Source organism: Diadema antillarum, unplaced genomic scaffold (genome assembly GCF_040938485.1).
Source record: "Diadema antillarum isolate AM-2024a unplaced genomic scaffold, OU_Dant_1.0 seq00002410_RagTag, whole genome shotgun sequence".
Classification (NCBI taxonomy): Eukaryota; Metazoa; Echinodermata; class Echinoidea; order Diadematoida; family Diadematidae; genus Diadema; species Diadema antillarum.
Window position 1 is genome coordinate 104483 of NW_027273021.1, and position 23847 is coordinate 128329.

Consider the following 23847-nt stretch of genomic DNA (forward strand, 5'->3'; position numbering starts at 1 on the left):
ATGTCCTCACACCCTAATCAATGAGGTTTTATACATGGAGTCCCAACTGGCTGTAATTATTCAAACAATTGTCAGATTTCTATTGATGTACGAAATAATTCCACATGTGCACCTGTGCCTTTGATGATCGATGGTCGACGCCGCCGTCTTGCTGAGCAATCTGAAGATTCATTTTGAATGTTATCATAATGTTGGCCATATTTCGCTTACTTATTAATTTAAATGAAATGTAATTTCACTTAATGATAAAGCATGTAAAACAAAAGTCAATTCCGTCCAGAAATTTTTCGCAAAAGTGTAAATCAGAGCTGTATGTTTTTTATCAGTTTTCCGCTTAATTTCCACAAATGAAACTAATATGGAATAATCTTCAAGTATAATTCTTTATTGCTAGATATATTAGATTAGTGCCCGGGTATGCCCAGTCGAGTAATTTTCATCTTTCATCAATTTTCATCCTGTCTGGCACATGCTTCAAATATTTTTGAGCGGCGGCTTCAAACATGGTTTCAAAGGAAATGAGACGGTTGTCACGCATATCAACGATATCAGGGACAATTTCATTGTTTTGACCCAATGAATTCTAGACTGTAAAACAGATATTCTTTGAGTTAAATTGCTGTCATGTCTCTCGAGAAATCATTTGAAAAGGCAAAGCAAATAAATCAATAGTTGATATTGAAAATCTTTTCATTTTTGAAGCGCCATGAGCACTGAAAAGTGGACCTGTGCGCTATACAAGTAGCCACTATTATTATTATCATTATTATTATTAATAGATAAATAAACAAAGAAACCCATCAAAAGCTGAATAAAGATTTATTAGATAGCTAAATAGATATATGAACAAAGACAGCGTATTGTGTGAATAATATGAATAGACTAATGACTTCATTAATACAGTCATGATGAATAGCTGCATAAATTAATAAAGTAAAGATGTAAAAAGGAAAGAACGCAAAATAAAAAATTAAAAAAAAACCCGCAAACAAACAAGACAAAGGAACAAAATGAAAGAGAAAGAATCAAGCTGGCAAGCACGCAACGAAATAAACAAACAAACAAAATACATATCTCAAGGACCACCGAGAAAGGGTCCTTGATCTGCCACGGGTTCATAACACCTGCCTCTGGTGTTTGAATTGAGCCCTAGGAGGGTATAAAAAACTATGAACAATCACCTGCGTCTATTAATAAATCGCGGTGGAAGTGAGCTGCTGATAACCAAACTGAAGGTTTCAAGGATAATGACATCTGTATCATAACGCTACAATTGCTAATAAAGATTATGATGATGTTGATGGTGATAATGGTGGTGTGTGATGGTGATGATGATGAAGATGATGATGAAGACGAAGATAATGATGGTCATCATGATGATGGTGGTGGTGGTGGTGTTTATTATCATTATATTGATTATCATCTCTATCATCACAAGATATCTCATGAAAGTCAAAATCACGTCAAGTTCCATCGTGGAACCTTAGACATTTAATAGTTTTCTGAGGATTCTCGCGCCATCTCTTTTTTGGGGAGAGGGTAGGGGAGGGGAGGTGGAGGGGGAGGGGGAGGGGAGGGGAGGGTGAGGGGAGAGGGAGGGGAGGGGGTGGGGAGGGGGAGGGGAGGGGGAGGGGTGGGGTTGCAGTTGGTTTGACACACCCAGATGATCCAAATGACGTCGTAGCTGTTTTGCCGTTGTTCAGATTGCTCCGTCGACTACATGGACCACTTCGTTCTCATATTCTACAGGGCGGGGTATTTTACTTCTCTTGGCAGGTCCTGGTAACTTTCTATCTTTTCCTTCTCCTTCTCGGCTACCCTGCTGTCTCTCAGTACAGCAACATCGACGATCGTGCATATCTTTCGAGCATTTTCTACGACGATGATATCCGGACGACTACAAGATAGAAGGCATTGTCAAGTTGGACATCAAAATCCCAGAGAGAGAGAGAGAGAGAGAGAGAGAGCACCCAAAGAGAGCCAGAGAGATAAATAAACCAGCAACATTCGACTGCAAATATCGGATTCCATATCGAATACAATCATAGCTGTGATACATGTAGAAGGTACATGTTTTAAGTGCCTCGCATTTTAAGCTACAGCGTCGTGAAATCCTATAAACAAACGAAAGAACTTGAACATGACATTGAAAACGGTAAAAAACAAAATCAAAGCAAAACAAAGAACAAAGCCAAACGTGAATAAGGTTGAAGTATCCCTTCTGCACATGCGTACATGATACCAAATCCTAGCAGATGTAGTTGATTATCACAGTGTTCCAATTTCCACTTTTCTTGAATGCTACGCGGCTTCTCAAAGTTCTCTCTGTACATGTATTATCCAATATGAACTATCTGACTATTCCTCGTTTCCCCGTGTGTGTCTTTATAACGTGTACATTTAAAAGAATAAAAAAGAAGTGCATGATTACCTGCCAAGCTAGGAGAGGCTGATGGCAAATGAAAATCGCCAACAGGGCAGTTCGAGAATATATTGCAGTTCTTGCGTCCGTCAGCTATAATAACAGCTTGCGGTCTTAAACATTCTGCGTGCGCGGTTCATTATACTTAGAGCAAGGCAGAGAGATACAGCCCGAGCAATAATTATGGCGAGTTAAAAAAAACCCTGAGAATAAGATTAGCTTACTGCAGTACTGTATGACGACAAATCATTTAAGTTTTGCTCAGTATTGCGATATTTTCCGGATGAAACACATCATCTGGACATTGAACGATGTCCTCTGGACTTTTAGGAAACAAAAGCACGTTCATTGAATATTTTGTTTGTTCAAATAACTTATAAACCTTTTGACAGTTTAGGGGGATACCGCCCCTAACACACACGCAAGCAAAAACAATGAAGCAAAGAACATCAGAGCAAACGCAAAAAACAACAACAAAAACAAATACAAACGACAGGCGATTGTGAAATGAATACAAATATATTCTACGAAAATCTATGAAAACTTTCTAAACAGGCTTTACTCTTAATTCAGACAGATCTTGGACTCGATCTGTGAAGGAAAGATGTTTCTTTATTTTCTGTTTGTTTGTTTGTTTGCTTCAACGTTTGTTTGTTGTTCGATCCACAGTGGGTAGAATGTCGTTTTCCTACATTTCGCAAAACATTTACTATCGTTGGTCGCACAAGATCTGTTGTCCCTCAGAGTTGTTTTGGAGTGCAGTGACATGCTGCTAATCTTGTGTGAAATACTGTCAGAACAACACGACAACTTTACGCGCATTTTCCTACAAAAGGTGCATGCTGAGATGGTTTAGCGCGATTCGACTGATGACGTCATCATGTTTGCTTGCTGCACGTTAATTGCCTAATGAGGAAAAAAAAAAGAGAGTGGAATCGATCTCATGAATATGCATACTATTTGCACTATGGCGATGTTTTTTTTTTATCGTGACTCGCTCCTCGATCCTCTCAATGATTACAAGAGAAGCATTAAATACGGCGGAGGTTACATTTTGCCTTCGTTGTTTTTCTCTATGTTTGACGTCGCTACACCCTCACGAAAACCGACACCACATAGTCTCTTGCATTGCCTGTGAATAAGATTATGCATATTCACAGACGTAACAGAGATGCCAAAAGTGATAATGCTGTAATGTGAAAGTACTTTGTATGATATATGCGGGTGACGTATTTCTGCCGTGTGTTGCTTCTAGGTAAATAGCCAGCTTTTCTCAGATTATGATTGTTATATACATATACATACCAGCATATTATAAGTATAATGTTCTTTAACTTTTTTTGTAACATGAATCTGAGCTTACTTTGCCGTGTTCCCCTTCGTGTCCTTATGGCGCCATTATATCCGTTTGCAAAGGTCGCGTTCACACCGTATGGTATTCGAAGAATACTGATTCGAAAGATCTATCAACTACAACAAACAATACTTTTCCTAAGTTTCAGGTAGTTTTAATTGCTCCTCATTACTTTCACAAACATAAAAACCCAACACTTACTCTCTTAATTTCTAGGACTTAAATTTTAAATCTTTCTTACGACTTAAAATATTTTAAGTCTTTAAGACTTATTTTAGGTGGCTTCGATTAAAAGTTGAGTGTCGAAGCTGTTCGCAATCTAAATCTAACAAAGACTTAAACTTTCAGCCAATCAGATGACTTGTAAATGACGTCATCTTGAACCGCCTAAAACCGGAATTGGCGCTGGCCGTCACTTTGCTTCATGCGCGATGCTAGATAGCGTAGTCATACACACACACATTCAAATGTACCGTACTATAGTACAGTACTTAGTACTTAGTACAACAACTTAGTACATCGACCGGCCATTTGCAAACATTATCGACTTGAACAGTTGGTCCTGAAGGCAGAAGTCATGCAGGCCGGAGTTTTTCGAGGGCATGATCTGACGGAAGCTTGACCAAGTTGCTTAAAGGTGAGCATATTATTGTATGAATGCTTAAGAATGTGGTTGATAACTCTGGGACTCAGTAACCAAAGATAAAAGATGTTAAGATGTGCACTACATTTTTGGCGAGTTTGAGCCTTGCCGCTGTATACAGCGCTGTCCATCCCTGAAGCGCCAGTGCTAACGTTAGCTAGCTGTTCATGGCTTTATGTGTCTATCTAAACATTGTAACAAGTTACATGTAGGCTATAAACGTTATACTAGTATTGTTGGGGGGGGGGGCTCTATCTCGGTGAAACTGCAAGTAATAATACAGGGACTCTTATAAAGCGCTCATTCTACCTAATGATTTACGATGTTGGTGTCTTGACTGAAAGGTAAAGCTATGGAGTCAAGTTAGGTACCTACAATGTATGGGCAAAACTAACCCCGGGACGCTCCGTATACACAGTTACACACTGTGCGTGTTGGGGCTGGTCGCAGTTAGGGCAAAACAGGCTACTGACACTGTAGCATAGCCGTAGGCCTAACTGTCGTCTAGTGTCGGTTCACCCCTTCCTACACTCTTGTAAGGTTTAATTTATCAATTTCTACGTAGAAAGGCACAGTTCTAGGCCTTATCATGCCCTATGCTGTGATAAAATGTAGGGCATATGCTGTTAGATGGGTTTTATTTTTAACGTTGTGTTTATAGGCCACCAATAGTACGGGCGCTAAAATAGAACAGCAACCAGCCCGAACACAAAGCCCCCTGTTTGATGAGCGCCCCAGGGTTTAGGGCGCCAATGTTGCAATGCCAGTGCAGTGGCGTCAAGCTCTGAACTTTAAAAACTTCTATCGCATGGGCCATGGCTGACATCACCAATTTCCATTGACTCCCATATTAAAATAGTACATGTTATAAACAGTTTCTGTTCCATTGCATGACTAGATCTAGGTCTACTGAGTCTGATGTCACAATAAACAATTACCTTTGGCGTGTGCACTCAACACTCTTAGTATAAGCGCGCATCCTGTCACTCATTTTACTGGAGTAAACAACTTCATTCAATGCTACTTGCACTCGGCTGCGTACATGTGTAGACCTACGTAATGTGAATGTGCTACTGATTTGCATTCCATGAAAATACTACCACTCAGTAGTAGGCCTGGACTCCTAACCTTATGGTTGCCATTTCTGCACTGAATTCAAATTCAAGACTCTTTCTTGAACTAGTACGTCTGTTAGTGTTATCGTTGAAGGCGTTGTATGAAACAAATAATGTATGGGATTACTAGTAGTAGTAACTCATGCAATGGAACAAGATTTCGCACCTGGATAAAGATATTCACAAACATAAAAACCCAACACTTATAACCAAACACCTGTTTTTAAATTCATTTATGTATGTATGTATGTATGTATGTATGAATGTGTGTTTACATATTGTACTTATACACATAAACAGGCCTATATATATATATATATATACATGTGTGTGTGTGTGTGCGTGTGTGCGCGCGCATGTGTGTGTGTACATACAAATCAAACAGCTCTATAGTCATGTATTGTCTTATGTTTTTTTGTATGATATGTATTTTTTTTTGAAACTGTTATATTTTCTAAGGAAATGGAATTGACAAAAAGATCACTGAAAACAAAGACACAAAAAAAAGACAGCGGGAAAGCGATAGAGGGAACACACGGTAGGAGAGAAAACAACAATTTTAAAGCTAGATATCATGTGCTAGCTATAGCCATTTTGTTTGACACTCTCATCCCGTTACCCATTACAAGCTAATCAACTTTGCACCACTCACATCCCATCGTGGCGTATAATAATTACTATATTCCTCATACACCGAGCAAGACCAGTGACAGCCACCACGTTTCGCTGGAAGGTTAAGCTGATATTGGTTTTGATCCAGGTAGCGTGCAGTATGTGTGTGTGTGGGGGGGGGGGGGATTTACATCTATTGACTCTTGCGTTCACCGCGATGTCTCGTCAAAAACATTTGCTCTGCATGCGTCCAGCTTTGGAATATACCCAAGCTGCTTTGCTGAAGGAAATATCCGTCATTCACTTTGAACAACCCGCTTTGATTTCGATGGGGGGGGGGGGGGGGGGAACACGTCTATAGACTCCTTACAACAATGTAAAAAAAAGTTTATATATATGCTATATATGATTGTTAATGTTATCACTCAAATCATTAGTTTGATGGTAATAATCACTATTTAACAGAATTAATGTTATAGCATTATCATACCATTAGACATTATATCAATATCATTATCATAATCATCATCTCTTGTCGTAAGAAATATCAGTAGCTATACTATTGTTGTTGTATTTCATTTCTTGATGTTGTTATTATCATCATCATTACAATGTATTGCGTCCTTGCATCAAAAAACCAACAAAAATTCGTACACCCCGATTTTATGTGAGAACTCAAAAAAGATGAAATTGGTCAACTTAGTCAAATAAATGTTTGTATATTCTGAAAGAAAATTCGTGCTCTACATTATTTCTAAGTTTGGAAAAATAAAACGAATGAGCCGTTGCGGGGGTAGTATTCTGTAAGTCTTTGCACTTTTTTTTCGCAGAATATCGTGATATAGTAAGTTTGATAAGGACCCTTTCTATTTCTTCAAAACCCTTTAAACACTTTTCACTTTCAACTCTATTAACTTTTCATAGGATGTTGCTATTGCATGGAAAGTTGGTATTAGTCCTGAATGTAATGCACTATAATAGAGTATGGACAATTTCATTTTCATGTGATGATGTCTTCATTGTGGTTGTGATATAAAGTTTTACTTCCTGTTTGTTTTTCTTGTCCATTCACTGCTCGTGCACTTGAATAGACGCTAGACTTCAGATCCTCTATTCTCAGTAAGCTCTTCTTCAGAGTGCACGTGTACTTTCTTTCTATTATTTTACAGGTAAGGAAAGCTGAAATTGAAGTTTGATATCCATATTCATATGTTTGACATGCCATAATGCGTATAACAAAAGACACATGATATGAATACAGAATAAAAGGTAACAAAATAGCATGAAACTATGAAAATAGCATGAAATAGCATATTTAACGCTAACGCTAACGCTAAAGAAATATGACGGAACCTACTTAAAAGCGAGCTTGTTAAGCGTAGGTCCCAAATTCTGAACAGAGTGTAAAGATGAGGAGCACGGATGCAACGTAGGACCAAAATAAAGAGAAACAAAAATGAAAGTTGCATTATTACTATAATTTTCACGACTCACGAGGGGACTGCATTCTACAAGCTTGGCTTTTTAGCAGTCCCCTCCATTTCCGACCTTTTCTTTCTTATGATTCAGTCACATTTGCCCATGTATTTTTTCAACTAGTATGTTTATTGAGTCATGTAAACAAATGACGTGTATCTAAATTTCATTTGGAAATGTAACAGTTACATTGTACTTAATTTGTTTATATGAAATTGTCATATTATATGTTTTGGCCGGAAATGAAATAAAAATGAATTGAAATGAAATGAAATGAAAGGCAAAAATACCTGGTGCACTAACAGAATCTTCTCAATACATTTACAGTGATATACAGACAACCACATTCTGCAGATGTAAGAACAGTTGATTTAACAATGTTGACAATAGTGTAGTAGTATGATTTGAACAATGGTGAAAAGAGAACAACTCGACATGCGAGTCCTCGAGGAGATACGGGAAACCTAAAGAGTGAACATACAAGTACTAACATTCAAAGAAAATTTGGAATTAATTAGAATTACCAGCCAGTATAGCACTGAGGGGAATACAACAAGCCAGCTGTTCACGCGTTCCGAAGTCTTTAAGGGCTTTTTACACTTGTAAAATTTTGCTTAGCCCCGGACCAACGGTGGGGCTAAGGGGGGGGGGGGGCCTTAGCCCCACCGTTGGTACGGGACTATCCTTAGCCCACTTTCTGTTTACACTCGTTTTTGCCAAAGTGGGCTAGCCCCACCGATAGTACGGTACTATCTGGCCCTGCAAAATAGCAGGGGTTAGCACCGCAATTGCGGTGCCAACGAAGTGAGTGTAAACAGAACGAAAAAATAATCCTGGGCTAAGCGACGGAGACGAAGTCCGACCCTCACTGACCAATCAGAAACGAGGTCATCAAGTGCTGCCGGTGCGTGGGTGTACGTGTACAGTACACAGCGTAATTATGAATATTCATGTGGTTTGGAAAGTCCGGGGCTAAGAAATACGAGTGTAAAAAGGTCAGTTTTCTCCTTAGCCCCGGACAAGAGATAGTACGGGACTAATTGGCGAGTGTAAAAAGCTGAAAAAATTGGTACGGGACTAACGATAGTCCTGGGTCAGAGAAAGTCCGGGGTTAAGAAACACAAGTGTAAAAAGCCCTTTAGGGTACCAAAAGGGGTACTGGTGTGAAGGAATTTAAGAGCGCAAACAGAGAGGCTTCACTGATTTGAATAACAACAACCAACACAGCAGGAAAAGGCACATAAACAAGAAAGAAGGACATTTCTATGGACTTACGCAATGTAATTATTCAATAAATTATGTCTTAATTTGTATTTGAAGGTCGACTTCTTGTTAATTTTGTCATACAGGCTCGCATGCATCTTTACAATCCATACTGTTAATATTGGCACCATGCTATCATATCATACCTAAACATAGATACTGTGGACATTTGGGTGTAATACCAATAAAGTCGTATAGGTTGAATTACTCTTACTTTCAAATGAAATTGATATGTGTCACGATTATCGCATACCAGCGGCGGATCCGAGGGGGGGGGGGGGGGCGCAACCGGCGCACGCCCCCGTACTTTTCGTGAAAAACAAAAGAAATAAAGAGGAAAAAGTGAAATGAATCCCGGAAGTGGCACCAGAAATATTAATTACGCCCCCCCCCCCTTTACAGAATTCCTGGATCCGCCCCTGCATACAAGAGCAGACCAACATGGAAATTTGAATATCAAGGTTCATAACACAGTAAGTAAAGAACAGTATGATGTACCAATATTGCTGAATTATCCAAAATGCTTAGAAATTATATTTGAGCAAAGTATTGCGATTCCTTTTCTTAAGGTTTATCTATCATACCTATCACATGCTTGGATATGAATTATGAACTTTTTTTGTCTATTGACACTCCCGAGACTCTAAATGTGTCAGACTTCTACTATGAACAAAGTCAAATGCCATGCAGACAATATCTAAAAACGAGACCAAAACAAAAGCACTTAAGCAACGAAATGCCACAATGGATGTGGCAATAACGAAACGGCACCGCTTGTGAATTGCGGTTAAGTCATTAACTTCTACTATGAGTACGACACTTCTCCCGGCGTTAACCCCCCTCCCCCGGAAATAAAACAAAACAAAACAACAAAGACCACACACACACACACACACTCACACACTCACTCACTCACTCACACACACACACACACACACACACATACATGGTTATGGCGTCAACCGTGGACCAAGTTTAGTGCTATGCAATAGAGGACGTATGTAGAATATAATCTAATTAGCGCTTTTGAATTTGAAAACAATTAATTAACTGCTTAGAATAATTATTTTTTACAAACGCGCTTATATTTTATTATATTAATATATATCTTTAATATTTGATGTTATGCATTCAACTGTGGACGTTCTACAAGTGCGCATGTGCAAATCACCATCACACGTTACACAAAATGTACCTCACACCGCGGACGTACCCGCAAACAGGTGCAATAACCGACGGTCCTTGATCTCATACCGATATAGACATATGCTGGATATCGGTAGGCCCTATACGTGCCAAACCAGTTTTTGGGAAAACTTCGCTTGAAATACCGTTAGTGAGCGGTTAAGCAGCTACATTAATTTCAGTCAGAGACTGGGGGGGGGGGGGGGGGGGGTAGGGGGCGGGGCGGAGGTCTGCACTCAAACATGAAAATGACATAGGGATTGGAATGCATTGGAATAAGTTACCATTGGAATTGAAACAAAAACCAACGTTTGTAAGCTTTAAAAACGCACTTGACCGAAACTGTTGACAACTTTTTCAGTTTCCCCTTTTGTATGGGCTTCTCTCTCCCTATCTCTCCTTCTCTCTCTCCCTCTCTCTCTGTGTTTCTCTTTCTGTCTGTCTCCCTCATTCTCTCTCTCTCCTGAACTCTCATTTTTTTTTCGTCTCTTTCATTTTAAACTACGGCGATGTACTTGTATAATTGTACATGGTTATCTTTGATTGATCATGTTTGTTTCTGTCGAAATGTGTGCCGCAGTTTCATCAACATATTATTTTTTTTCTATATTTTTTTGTTTTTAAGTATGAGTTTTGTTTGTTTGTTTGTTTGTTTGTTTTTTGGTTTCTTTGTTCATTTCTGTATAAAATGTATATCTATGTTGTATTTTTTATCCTCACGGACCTGCGGAAGAACAGCCTTCGGGCTGAAGTATGTGCCGTGCATAAATAAATGAATGAAATGAAATGAAAAAAAAAAACAAAACCTTTAGCTGACCATCTCAACGGAAAGGAGGGGGGGGGGTGCTTTAGGTGATACACTCCAAAAAATAGAAAGTCGTTTGGGCACTAAAAAAAAAAAAATTGTGTGGGTCTTTCTGTACGCCTATATACCACGTCAGGCTAAATTCAAATTCAAATTCGAAGTTTATTTCATTTTTCGACAAAACATATGTTCCACTTCTTTTGATAACAGAGAATAAGGTAAATAATAAGAACATAGTGAAATAAATAGACTGTACAATTGAGGACCTATAGTAATCATACATTGTATAAAAAAAAGAAACAGAAGTGATCAAAGTGAAGTACATGTATACCGTTGCTTAAAGTGCGAAAAATGGAGGGACCCACTAAAAAGACACTAAAAAGACCCACTATTAAAAAAGAAAGAAAGAGAGAGAGAGAGAGAGAGAGAGAGGCTGTTCAAAGGTAAACGTAGGTAGGCCTAATAATTTTGATGTATAAGGGTAAGAGGGTAAAAAAGGGAAAAGGGTAAATTTGGGGATTTTTGTGACAAATAAAAAAATTGTTGCCATTGGGTGACAAATTGTAAAATGGTGGGTTATCGGGTGACAGTGCCCCCCCCCCCCCAAAAAAAAAGGGGGGGGGGGTCTTTTTGATCGCACGTATGAACTGAATGTTGATTACCTATAGACGGTAATTTAATATAGGCCCTGCCGACATCCTACAATGGGCAGAGCTGTCTACCGGTGAGATCGAGGACCGTATATTACATCATTATCACAGATACCACAGTACATCCGCCATGTACGGTAATAATTTGTGTGACGTACGTGTGATCGTGATTTGCGCAAGCGCAGTTGTAGAACGTCCGCGGCTGAATGCCAAGCAGAAACATTAAATACATGTAGTGATAATTGCACTTGAATCTAGATCGTTTAAATTATTCTATCAGTTTTTAAGATCAAACGGGATAAACAAATTATATTCTACATAGGCTACATGTACGTCCACTATTGACTAAAACCAAACTAAAAAAAATAATAATAATAAACCCCAAAGCTCTCATAAAGCAAAATAAACTTGTGCTACCACTCTCGCTAGCCCTGAGTTACCCTTCCTAGCGGAGGTCTTCGGGAATAACTACTACAAGGTACAAGGTACTGCATATAGCACTAACTTACATTTGGACGAGCCGTAATTACCGTTGTTCAAGGGTCGGGTCCCGTCACTTTCACGGAATTAAATCACATCGGGGGGGGGGGGGGGGGGGCTACTTTTAACGGGACTGATGTATACAATAATCCAATTGGAATGTTATCCCATTTTAACCCATGGCTTTTACCCATGCACCTTCTTCATATATTGGAACTACCGTCATGACCATGTGACCAATTACATCAAAACACACCAGATATAATGAACATAGTTTTTTTTAATATGTATACAGGTGTATTCTAGACTTGTATCGCCCTTTTTATGAAATGTGCTGGTGGATTACTAGCAATTGCATGAGACGAATATGTTTTGATGTGTCCCCCCCCCCCCCCCCCCAAGGGTGGTGGGGGGCGAGTACACGGCAACATAATTTAGGCCCTGCCGATATTCGCCACCAGTATGAGATCGAGGACCGTCCATTATCGCAGATACGTCCGCAGTGTGAGGTATATTTTTTGTGACGTGTGATCGGGAGTTGCGCAAGCGCAGTTGTGGAACGTCCGCAGTTGAATGCAAATTTAAACATTCAAAATTGATAATTGCTCTGAATCTAGCTCGTTTAAATCATTCTTAACAGATTTTAAATTCAACAGGGCTAAATACTTTTGTTTCTACATGCTTGTACGTCCTCTACTGCACAGCACTAAACTCCATTTGGAGGAGCCCTAGTTGTTCAAGGGTCCCTGTCACTTTTGCCAATTTCAGTGGGTCACGTGCCAACTGGTTTCAATGGGGACAAATTCTATTGTTTCACTTTCCATGTACAACAGTACTCCCAATTGTCAATGTGTAGTCAATAGGGATCTCCAATGGGGATTCAATTGGATATTCATCCTTGGATAGCCAAATAAGAAAATTATTGTTTCATTTGGAACAGAAATTAACAGTTGGCCATATTTTGGTTATAGGTACGGTATGTGCAATGAAACTTAGGTACACTGGGGCATAAAAAGCATGGATGTTCCCAAAAAAAGATGTATATGTTCCTTATTATTCCTCTGTAACACCACTCTTTTCTTAGTAATTTCCTTTCTTATTTATTTAATTCATTCAATGGACAACCTTCATGCCACCACTAAAGAAGTTTTGTCATTTATTAAGCTTTGTTCATACTTCCACCGCAATGTGATATGTGTTACCAATATACATATTAACAATTTGCTGCCAAAACTCATCACAACAATGAAACTTTATTACGATATCTCAATGCTGTGATTTGGAAATAGATTGACATTCCTTCAACTCAACTCAACTGCATCGCAGTGCAGTGGAAGTATCGTTCTTATCGTTCCAGTTTTTTTTTTTTTTATCCGGGTTTGTCCCGTAACGGAAGTGGCCGGAATTACCTCACAGCACTCACAGCAATGGTTCTCACACCTTCTCGGCACCTCTACCAATTTGGGGCATCCTCCTTTCTTAAGCCAATCTTCCAGGGGGCATTTCATGAAGCATTTTGTCCGACAAGTTGTCGGACAAATTGGGCTCTCAGCCAATCAAATGCAAGGATTCCAATAGCTTGTAACAGTTTGTCAGAAAAATATCCGACCAAAATGCTTTATGAAATGCCCCCCCCCCCCCCGAGCTCTTAATTCCTCCACCTGCCTTTTTCCCTCTTTCCACATTTTCTTTGGTCGATCTCCCTTGCTTTCGTAGCTCATTTACTTTAAACTGTGACACCTTCCTCAGGACATCCTCCTCCTTCTTCCTCAACACATGTCCATACCATCACACTCCATTTGCCTTTGCCAGCTGTTCCATTGATTCCTTCAACCCAAGCATCTCCATTATATCCTCAGTCACCCAGTGCCCAGTCACTGGGTATTCCCCTCCCCTCTTGCACAACCTGACACTTATAGTTCCATCATCACAACAACCCCTATCTCTCCACTTGAAATAATCATATCTACATCAAAAGACCTTTGAGTTTGCAAGAATCTGGTTAGAACAAAGAAACTAATATACGTCCAGTCTGACGCACATTTAATTATTGGATGCATGAAATTTGTCCCAGGCAAACTAGGACACTAAAGGGACATTGTATTCCACACCATTTCAACTCTACAATGACGAAAAAACAAAATATCCAGCCAAATAGTAAGTACGCGATCAGAAAACATTTGTTAAACAGTCCACCATGTCAGTTGGATGTTTATAAAGGTCTAAACTTTAAACAACATTCACATTATGTCACTTCAAATTGACAGATGACACTTGCAAGCTTTGTGGGACATTATGCTAATCTCAGCCTAATGTCACACTGTCCTGAATGATGTTAACTCCCGATGGACACAAGATTATGGAATTTTTAGAATTTAGTGATCAGGAAGGTGCTCCAGGAGGCCCAAAAACACTACCAGCGGTCACACAATGTTTTCAAAAGCCAACACAAATGACTACGGCAACACCAATGTGACATTTTCCATAATCGTGTGTCCATCGGGAATCAAAATCGGGGCAGTATGATGCCTGCTTTAATGTTGCATGGCTTTGACCTGAACTGTGTAAAGACCTGTTCCTTCTCCTCTGGCCACTCAGTCAATGTACTCTGGAATTAAATGGCACATACATGTAACACTTCTACCACGAGTGGCATATTTTCCCTCTACACAACAGACACAATGTCTCATTGAAGCAATACCAGCAAAACTCAGAAGCAAAAGTGTACCTTCACATGGCAAGAATTAGATTTAATCACTGTTATACAAATTGAAGCACGATATCAGACACGTGTCTAGCATGGTGCCGTAATTCTGTGCTCTAATGTACCTTACCCTTCATTATAGTTCTAATATACTTCAATTATGGATGATATTTGCATCAGACAGATTTTATTGTAGTTCTTTTTTTGGTGACAGTGCAGTGATTGAGTGAACATAAATGTCCGAATGCAATAGCAATGCGAAGGTGTCATGCCTCAACATACATGATGCATGCACAAAGACAGCAATCATTGCAAATTATTCACATACATACTATGTAGTCCCGTTTTTACTGACACAATAAAATTAACAGACTATAGCTCATATGTGTGCTACTTTTACAGCACACAAAAACTCTACATGTCATGTACATTCCCGCTGCACATTCCTCATTTAAATGTAAAAAGAGTGCAGTGACAACCATCTGAAACACCTCGAGTGTTGTTGTTTTTTTTTAATTCATGTGACTTTCAGTATCTGTATTGATATCCTAGTCATTCTAATTTGCACTCTAATGTCATTAAACTCCTTGCACATTTATGCATGTAACTGCTAAACACCAATTTCAGTCATTGGAATTGTATTCACATTCGAAGTGTTTGGGTGTAATTATACAATATAAGACAAATAAGCTGTAACTACTAACTACTTTACAAATGTCTAAGGATTTATAGCTAATATGCCAAATACAAACAATGAACATCTTAAAACATTTAAAAAATGCATCAACGAGTGGGTAACACAAGCCAATATACCATTACACTGCCACCTGAAAGTCGGCATGCACTGTACTGAGACAAACTAATCCCTTCATAGAATTCTAATTCCACCTGAATGAAGTTCAATCATTACCATTTATTAAAACTATCTCAATTCATAATCTAACTTTTCCTTGACCCTGTACACTCTTAACAAAATATTAAATTCTCAAATGGTAATAGATATGTCATGTGGTTAGAATCTTAGATATTCTAAACTAAGCCTACGTAAAGATAATTACAAAACCTTCAAACTTTTAAGAGCCTTCAAAAGGTTCTTACCAATAGATGTCCCTTATCTCATTTTTGTTTTTTTGTTTTTTAAATGTCCCCTCAAGAACCTTGAGGTACCCAGGTTTCTAGGTTCACCTCTCACAACAATTTCCTAAACATTTTTGGTTCTAATTCAAGTTTACTATTTTTTTTTCTACAAATTGATCTACCATATGTGAGGAATCGGCTGTCTGATTTGATCAAACCAAGAGTGCAGCTTTATGTTCACAGATGTCTGGGAGTAATTGTATTATGTCATTTTCTTCAATTCTCATCTTTTTACCAATTTTTAGTGGAAATAACAAGTTACAACATATACCTCAAATACAAGGTACTGCAAAATTAGAATTCACTGTTGCAATCAATAAATGGTCCCTTTAAAAAACACTTTACATTGAGGTATTGACCAATAGTCATTACCAATGTTCTCAACAAAAATCCATGAAACTACAACTACTGGGCTAGTCAATAAAGTGTGAACTTGCCAACAAGAAGTGAAATATTCTAATGGAATAAATCTACACACCTTTTTATTTGGGCTTATTCAACCACACGTGCTTGTTTTGCATTTGCGTTCTCAAGGTCAAAATTGTAATTACATTGCATCAAAATGGCTCACTTCATTTGTGGAAAACTACAAGATAATACAACAAAATCTTCAAAATCATAACCACTGTGACGAGTCACATATAAAGTGTGAGCTTGCAGACAAGTAGGCCTACGAAATTTTAATGGAATAAATCTACATGTGGTTTTAATTAGGCTTAACTCAACCACAAGTGTTTGCATTGTATCTGGGTTTTCAAAGTCAAAAGCATATATACATTTTTATCAAACTGACTTGCTTCTTTTGTGGAAAACTATATGATATCCTGTATTGTAGAAACTACAATATAATACAATATAATACGAAATCTTCAAAACCACAACCATACTGTGGCGAGTCACATAATAAAGTGTGAAACTGCCAACAAGTGCAAGACATATGAATAGAATAAATCTATTTTCGTTTTTAGGCTCAATTCAACGACAGGTGCTTGCATTGCATCTGGGTTCTCAAGGTCAAAAGTGTATATACATTCCATTAAAATGACTCACTTTTGGCCCCAACAATTGCAGGCGCATACTTTTGATGAGAAACTTTTTGAGGTGAAGTTACTTTAAAAAAGATGATTCAATTATGCAACAAAATGCCTGATAAAATAAACAAGTTTGAAATTTGTTCATACATGGAAATGATCCATGATCTTCTTTCTTAGAGAACAAAACAGGATCAATTCTTCATGTAGGGAAAACAATCTTATTTTTGTAGTAATTAAGATCTACAAGCATTATATCACCACATAATCATATTATAGGCCTACATACTTTTTTTTTCTGAAATCAGGATTTGCTAAGAATGAGCAAGCCCACTATTGTTATGGACAATTGCCTAATTGATTTTTTAGTTGAGGTTCAGGACAGTTGAAGAATGTGGTCCTCCTAATCTGGTGTTGACAGATTATGATGCCACACTTCCTCATATGTACCAACATGCTAACTTCTTAAAATTTTTGTGTGCCATTGCCTGTCATTTATATTTCCATCATTTCACCTCACTTGAAATTTGAAATGTACCAAACTTGTCAACATAATTTTCTGTGAATTTGTATATCTACATGTCAATCAATCGAACACATTTTCTGGTAGTTTACGTCATTTACATGCCCTACATGTATTTATACTTGATCATAAACTAATGCATATACACTGCAATCGGGAGGCTGAAGTGAAATACACTTTATTATTTTGCTAGTGCTTCAATTCAACTATTCACCAGCAAGACTCACTAGTAACCCAAATTCATACATGTATTTCACTTGTTAAGTGACCTCCAGTGTCTATTTCATGTGTTGTTTTCCCCTAATTTCCTTGCATTTCACCATTATGCACTGGTCTTTTGCCCAGTTTCTTACAGCCATATTGAAGTGCAAGCCCATTTCCATTAGAAAACAAACCATTGATTCTACACTTGAAACTTCTTCATACTTAGATAAATATCAAGACAAGAAAAAGTTTGTCCCACATTAACTTTTCTACATCTGTAACCAATGAGTTAAATGTTGATCTTTTAAATCGCAAAAAACAAATGTTGCATATATTTGTGCTCATCTTCAATTTTTCTTTTTAGCCAAATCTTGTGTGACAAACTGTTTTCTTTTGTTTTGTATTTACTATCAGTAATGTGTAATGGTTTGCAAATACAGATAAATAATCTTGCATCTTTATGAAAAACAGGCAACTTACTGCAGTTCATTTCATTGTGGAAGTTAAGTGGACATAAAATGTGATAAATACAACACCAACCTTGTGGCGTTGTGCCACTGCGTCCATTATCACATAATTTGCAAAACAAATTCAAGCTGTATGATCCATCACTGTCCATGGCCACAATGAAATAACATGATTATGCAATGTAGGTCTAGTCCACCTACTACATGGAGAGCTTGTTCTTAAAAACTTCATTTAGTATGTATCTATTGATTTGGAAACATCAAAACAGTTACAATCTGGTATTCTTGACTCGATACAGCTGAAAAAAGAATATCCATGTTAGATCCTATCCAAGAAATCTAATGGATCCGCCTTTCTAATCTGATTCCTTACAAAATCTTTAATGTTGTGCCAATCCCGTCCCCGTAGTGATTTTTCACACTTAAGGCACTCTTCACACTGAGCTTTTCCTGGTAAACTTGTTGTTTCAAAACAAGTCTTCAGTCTCTTTGCTACAGCCAGTTTCTCTTCTTTAGTCCATGGTCTCTTTCTCTTCTGACCCCTTTCTCGTTTCGTACCTTTCACTTTGGAACCTGAATGGTAAAAACGACAAACGTTTACATTTGAATTTATCCAGCAAAAAAATGTTACTTGTAATTTCATAGGCATGAATGGCGTTCCAGGAAATGGAAAACTCATTGGCTTGCTACTGTTACTTTCAATCAGAGGTAGGTTATACATAGAGTACAAGGCTTGTATTTTAGGCCCCAGTCCCATATAGTTAGAGAATCAACACGGCAGTCCTGGACCATACATGGTGGCTACAAGGACCATACCCCCCCCCCCCCCCCCCACCCCCCAGATGTCACCATCTCCCTGCACCGTCAAGCCCCAGTTCCATATATACTATACAGGCCAAAAGTTTGGACACACCTTCTCATTAAAAACGTTTTCTTTATTTTCATGAGCACCCTCTCAATGACCTTCAAGAGGTAGTCTCCTGAAATGTTTTTCATGTCACAGGTGTGCGTTACTAAGGTGAATTACACTGTATACAGTGGATTTTTTTTTTGGTTGTTCTATCAGCAGGATTGGAATTATCAGTTGTGTTGTGCAGAAATAAGTTTAGTACACAGCTGACAGCCCTATTTGACAACTGTTAAAATTCATATTATGGCAAGAACTATAATGAGCTTTTAGAAAAATGAGTGGTCATCATTACTTTAACAAATGAAGGCCAGTCAGTTCAGAAAACTGCAAAAACTTTAAATACAATGTATGTCCCCAAGTGGAGTCCAAAAACCACCAAGTGCTACAACGAAATTGGCACACATGAGGAAAGACTCAGGAAAGGAAGACCACGAGTCACTTCTGCTTCTGAGGATAGTTCATCCGAGTCACCAGCCTCAGAAATCGCAAGTTAACAACGGCTCAGATCAGAGACCAGGTGAATGCCACACAGAGTTCTAGCAGCAGCCCCATCTCCAGAACAACAATTAAGAGGAGACTGTGAATCAGGCCTTCATATGGTAAAATACATTTTTGTACCTGCTAGGAAACCACATGTAGGGGTGTTGCCATAATAATAGGGACACTGACCAGTGACCAGCGACTAGTGACCAGCTGTAATAGTGTGTGTGTTCATGCAAAACATGTCATATGGGGTACTGACAAGAATAAGACATAATGGCAGTCTTTATTGCATTTTCCTTATTTGGACTCCACAAGAAAAACAAAATAAAGGCCATCATTATGTCTTAAACTTTGCTCTGTACCCTATATGACATGGTTTACAAGAGCACACACACACTGCCATCATGAATAAACTCGAATTATCACTTTAAACAATGTGATGAATTCCCCAACCTAACACTAAGGGAATTAAAGCTCAACTAGCAATTATTTTACAAAAAAAAAAATACCATGGCAATGTCAAATTTTTATTTTTGGTTCCGTTGAAATAACATTCAATTTGGCTCTGCGTCACTGTGTGAGCAAAAAGCTGCAATATAGCAAGACTATTTTCTTACCAGATTTGATCACTGCCTTTACTCTTCTAACTGCATTTTCTTTGTCAAACTGGCCAACATCAGAATGCTGTAGCTGGCTAGCATCTGTTGATACTTCAGCATCCATGACTATGTCCTCTTCATCAGCATCATGATCTACATCTGGATCAAGGGCATCGTCTAGTGGTACTTCTGGAAATGCAAATTCAAATTGGAGAATAAGATGCAAGAAATCATTATAAAAGAGGCATTTCACAAACCACAAAGGTTCCCAGCCTTATGGTAGTAAAAGGGGACATCATTGCAATCAAAAGATACCAGAATTGTATCTAAGTAAGCTCAAAATAATTATGTGGTAAACGACACTCAGTTTTGGGGGGAATTTCAAGGATTAGCTCATCAAACTTTTGATTATGAAGGTGAAAATCAGTAAACATATTTACACCAAAACCACAAGATACTAAAATCTTTTAAATTTTGGCCAAGAACACCACCTCACATCATTGTCGTATTGGGTCATGCAACATTCATAATGATAAATTATCAGGTAGTTAAGTAAAAGGGTTGACATATTTTTTTAATTCTGTCACTACTTTGCCTTATCATGAACTGCCTGTTGGCCTGATACTAGATTGTTCTTCAGTGGTTTAGTAGTATAAAATTATCAAAAAATATATCTCTAGATTTATATGTTCTTATTAAGTTATAAGCATCAGCTTCTGGAATTAACTATATTGGTTCTAATCTAAAATCATTTACACACTTAGACCTCTCCTTTTCCTTCTCTATTCTTCCCTGCTCCTCTTTCCTTGTTCTTCATTGTCCAGTATCTGTCTGAGGGCATTTCCTCAAATTCTGTTATTTCTGTGTATTGAGTTATTGTTGTTGTTGTCGTCGTTATGTTTTTTGTGGCCGATTGCATATCTTCCTTTCCGTTCAATTTTCCTGGCACACCTGGCCCCATAGTGTCTGTGCCACAAATGTGATATGTTACATAGTTTATACGTTTGCATCCTAAAATCCTAGTAAGTATTGTTTATAGTATCAGCATCATTATATTAATGAGTAAAATGTACAATAGTATATAGAAGAATTTAAAATGAATATATTGGTATAACAAATTGGTGCTGTTGTTGTTTTGTTCCAGTGTTCCACGTCTTACAAGCGTGGCTTTTTTTAGTGGAACACTGTTTTCCATCATTGTGATTATTTACTATTTTTGTTGCCATGACAAAGTGCATTGTTTCTTTTTTACGACATCATTCGTGTATAATATACTTTATATTGTATTGAAAAAATCCTTTATCAGACGAGTGCAAGAGAAATGAAAAAAAATTGTATCACTTTGGATTATGTCAACTTTTTCTTTTCTTTTCTATGTGATGATGGAAATGAATAAACTATTGAATTGAATTGAATTGAATTGAATTGAATAGACCTTGATTAAGAATATCGAACAATTTTCAAAACTGCCTCATTCAAAATTTAAAGCATACCATATTAAATAGTAGGCTTTTTAATCTTGGGAACTGACACTGTTTTATGTACCTACCAAGGTGTGAATGATCTCTCTATTGATTATTGAACTGCGATCAGGGAGACATTAAAGGCCTACATCCATTTTTTTTTTTTTTTGCGGGGGATACAAGTAATTTTTTCTTTGTTTTCAAAAATGATCCTGTTCAGATTACAATTATACATAAAAATAGTTATTGGGCTCAGTGGTGCTCTGATAACAATATCAGAACAAGCAGTACTGCCCACAATCTGTCTAACTTGAAGTACATGTACGTAGTGAATGTGTATGAGATAATGGGCCCAAGCCCTGTATACCACATGTTCTATGCACATTAAGTTCCACGCATTAAAGAACATCAATTATAACCGCATTATCTCTCACCCAATAATAACATTTCAGTCAAGCTTCCCAGAGTATATTAAGTGAATATTATTTAGTTGATAACATACCTTCTCCTTCATCAAGCTGAACCTCATCAAGAGTTGATCCATGAAGTTTACCAAGGGAGCCTTTGTCCATGCACATGAGAATCTTGGAAACCTTAGCTACTTGCATGACATGATCGGGAAGACGGTAAAAGTTCCGGTGAATGCGCACATCGTGTCCCATAAAATTGGCCAGCACATCAAGCTCATTGTCTCTTAAGTTCATCACTTGTGAGACCGTGGCAATATGCTTGCGCAACCTTGTAGATGTTATGTATGAAGGCTTGCTTGCACCACAAGATATGCTGAATTTCCTAACCACATCACTCCCTCTGATGTGGCCATTAGAACTTGTCAGGGCAAACACATAAGGATTGGTCTCATACACACCAGCATCTCCTCTCTTAGCAACCAACAAGTCCATACTCCTTTTCATCTCATTTGTAAGAAGAACAGGAACTGCACGTTGTTTCTTCCCCACAATTTCCAGACGCCACAGGTTTTTACCGAGTTTTGCTTCCCATTTGGACAGGCCATAGTCGTCAGTCACCTCATCACCTTGCTTACACTTGCTGAAGTCATCTAGTTTCATTTTGCTGACTTCTCCAGATCGTTTCCTGTTAAACACTATTATGGATGTCAATGTCAGCTCAGCTAGGTATCTGTACTCCTTAGATATGTCCTCATCTGTTGTCTCTTCATTGAGTTTTGTGATGACTTCTTCAGTCTCAGTTTTCAGATATGATGTAAGTTTAACTACATCCTTTGTGACAGGTAGGTAAGTAGGATTGTTCCTCTTATTCTCATTCAGGGTGCGTAATGCGTGACTCGATACACTCTCTGTCCACTTCAGCTCGCAGAGTCTGATGAATTGGTTGCATCTTCTTTCCATGGCTTCATTCTCTTCCATGATTGCCTGACCCAAAAGAACACCAGCTGCCTTCTTCAGGGTATGACCAAGCTTTAGGGCTAAGCTTGGCGTTGTGTAAGTATGACTCTTCTCATCAAACCCTGAAATGTTCCTGGTTGCTTGTACAATGTCCGTGAACTTGCTGGGATGGATCAAATCTGCTAATCCTGCATTCTTGTCAGCAGTTACCTTTCTATACTCCAGTACTAATCTTCCAGTTTCCCTCAGTTTGGTTCTGATGTAATCAAATTGGTCTTCATCATGGCCAAGTTTAAATGCTAGTTTCTCTGCCAGCAGTCTAGTCAGTTGATCTCCTTTAATAAAAGAGGAGACACCATTCTCATCTTCTCGTAGGCCTGCATAAATTTCTCTGACTTTTGTGGACATACCAGGAGCTGGTTGCAAAAGTCTTCCCTTTTTGATGCAACTTGTTTTTCGCTTCTTTTGAGATGTTTCATGCTTCTCATTTTCATCAGGAACCAACTTACAACTGTGTTTCCATAACTCTCTTTTACTGAAGTATCCTTTGCATTGATGGCAAGGCACATACTTCTTATAGTCAGCATCATAATTCGGTCGATACACAGTTATGATCTCGCCTTCTCCTTCTTGAAGTACTGCATGATTGTGTAAGTAATTGCCCAGATTTCTCATCTTGGTTAATAGTTGATCCTTCAAAACCTTGTCAGTTGTAGCTTTCCATCGAACTACATCCAGCTCATCTTTATGTCCCTTAAATTCAGCAAGATGACGGGGCAATTTTTTGACGTACTTCCTGCAGAAGGGACAATATGAGCCTTTGTCCCACAATCTTTTGCCTTTTGTGTTGTGTGTCCGCATAACCGTTATTTTTTTCGTCCCTTCATCAGTTTTACTGGCCTGTTGCTCACATTCAGACTTGCTGGGATTTGGTGATCCTTGTGCCAACTTGCC

General features: G+C 38.2%; 2 protein-coding genes across 2 annotated transcripts in view; both read right to left on the reverse strand.

The window, feature by feature from the left end:
* Window positions 1–23847, reverse strand: part of LOC139714759 (alpha-2B adrenergic receptor-like) — a 91394-nt gene that overhangs the window by 38485 nt on the left and 29062 nt on the right. The window lies entirely within an intron of this gene.
* LOC139714757 (uncharacterized) lies at window positions 1744–22596 on the reverse strand. Its single transcript, XM_071626422.1, has 4 exons — window positions 22029–22596; window positions 20082–20252; window positions 18494–18644; window positions 1744–1897 (listed from the first exon to the last, which is right to left on the reverse strand). The coding sequence occupies exons 1-4, from the start codon at window positions 22594–22596 to the stop codon at window positions 1744–1746; spliced, it is 1044 nt and encodes a 347-aa protein (XP_071482523.1).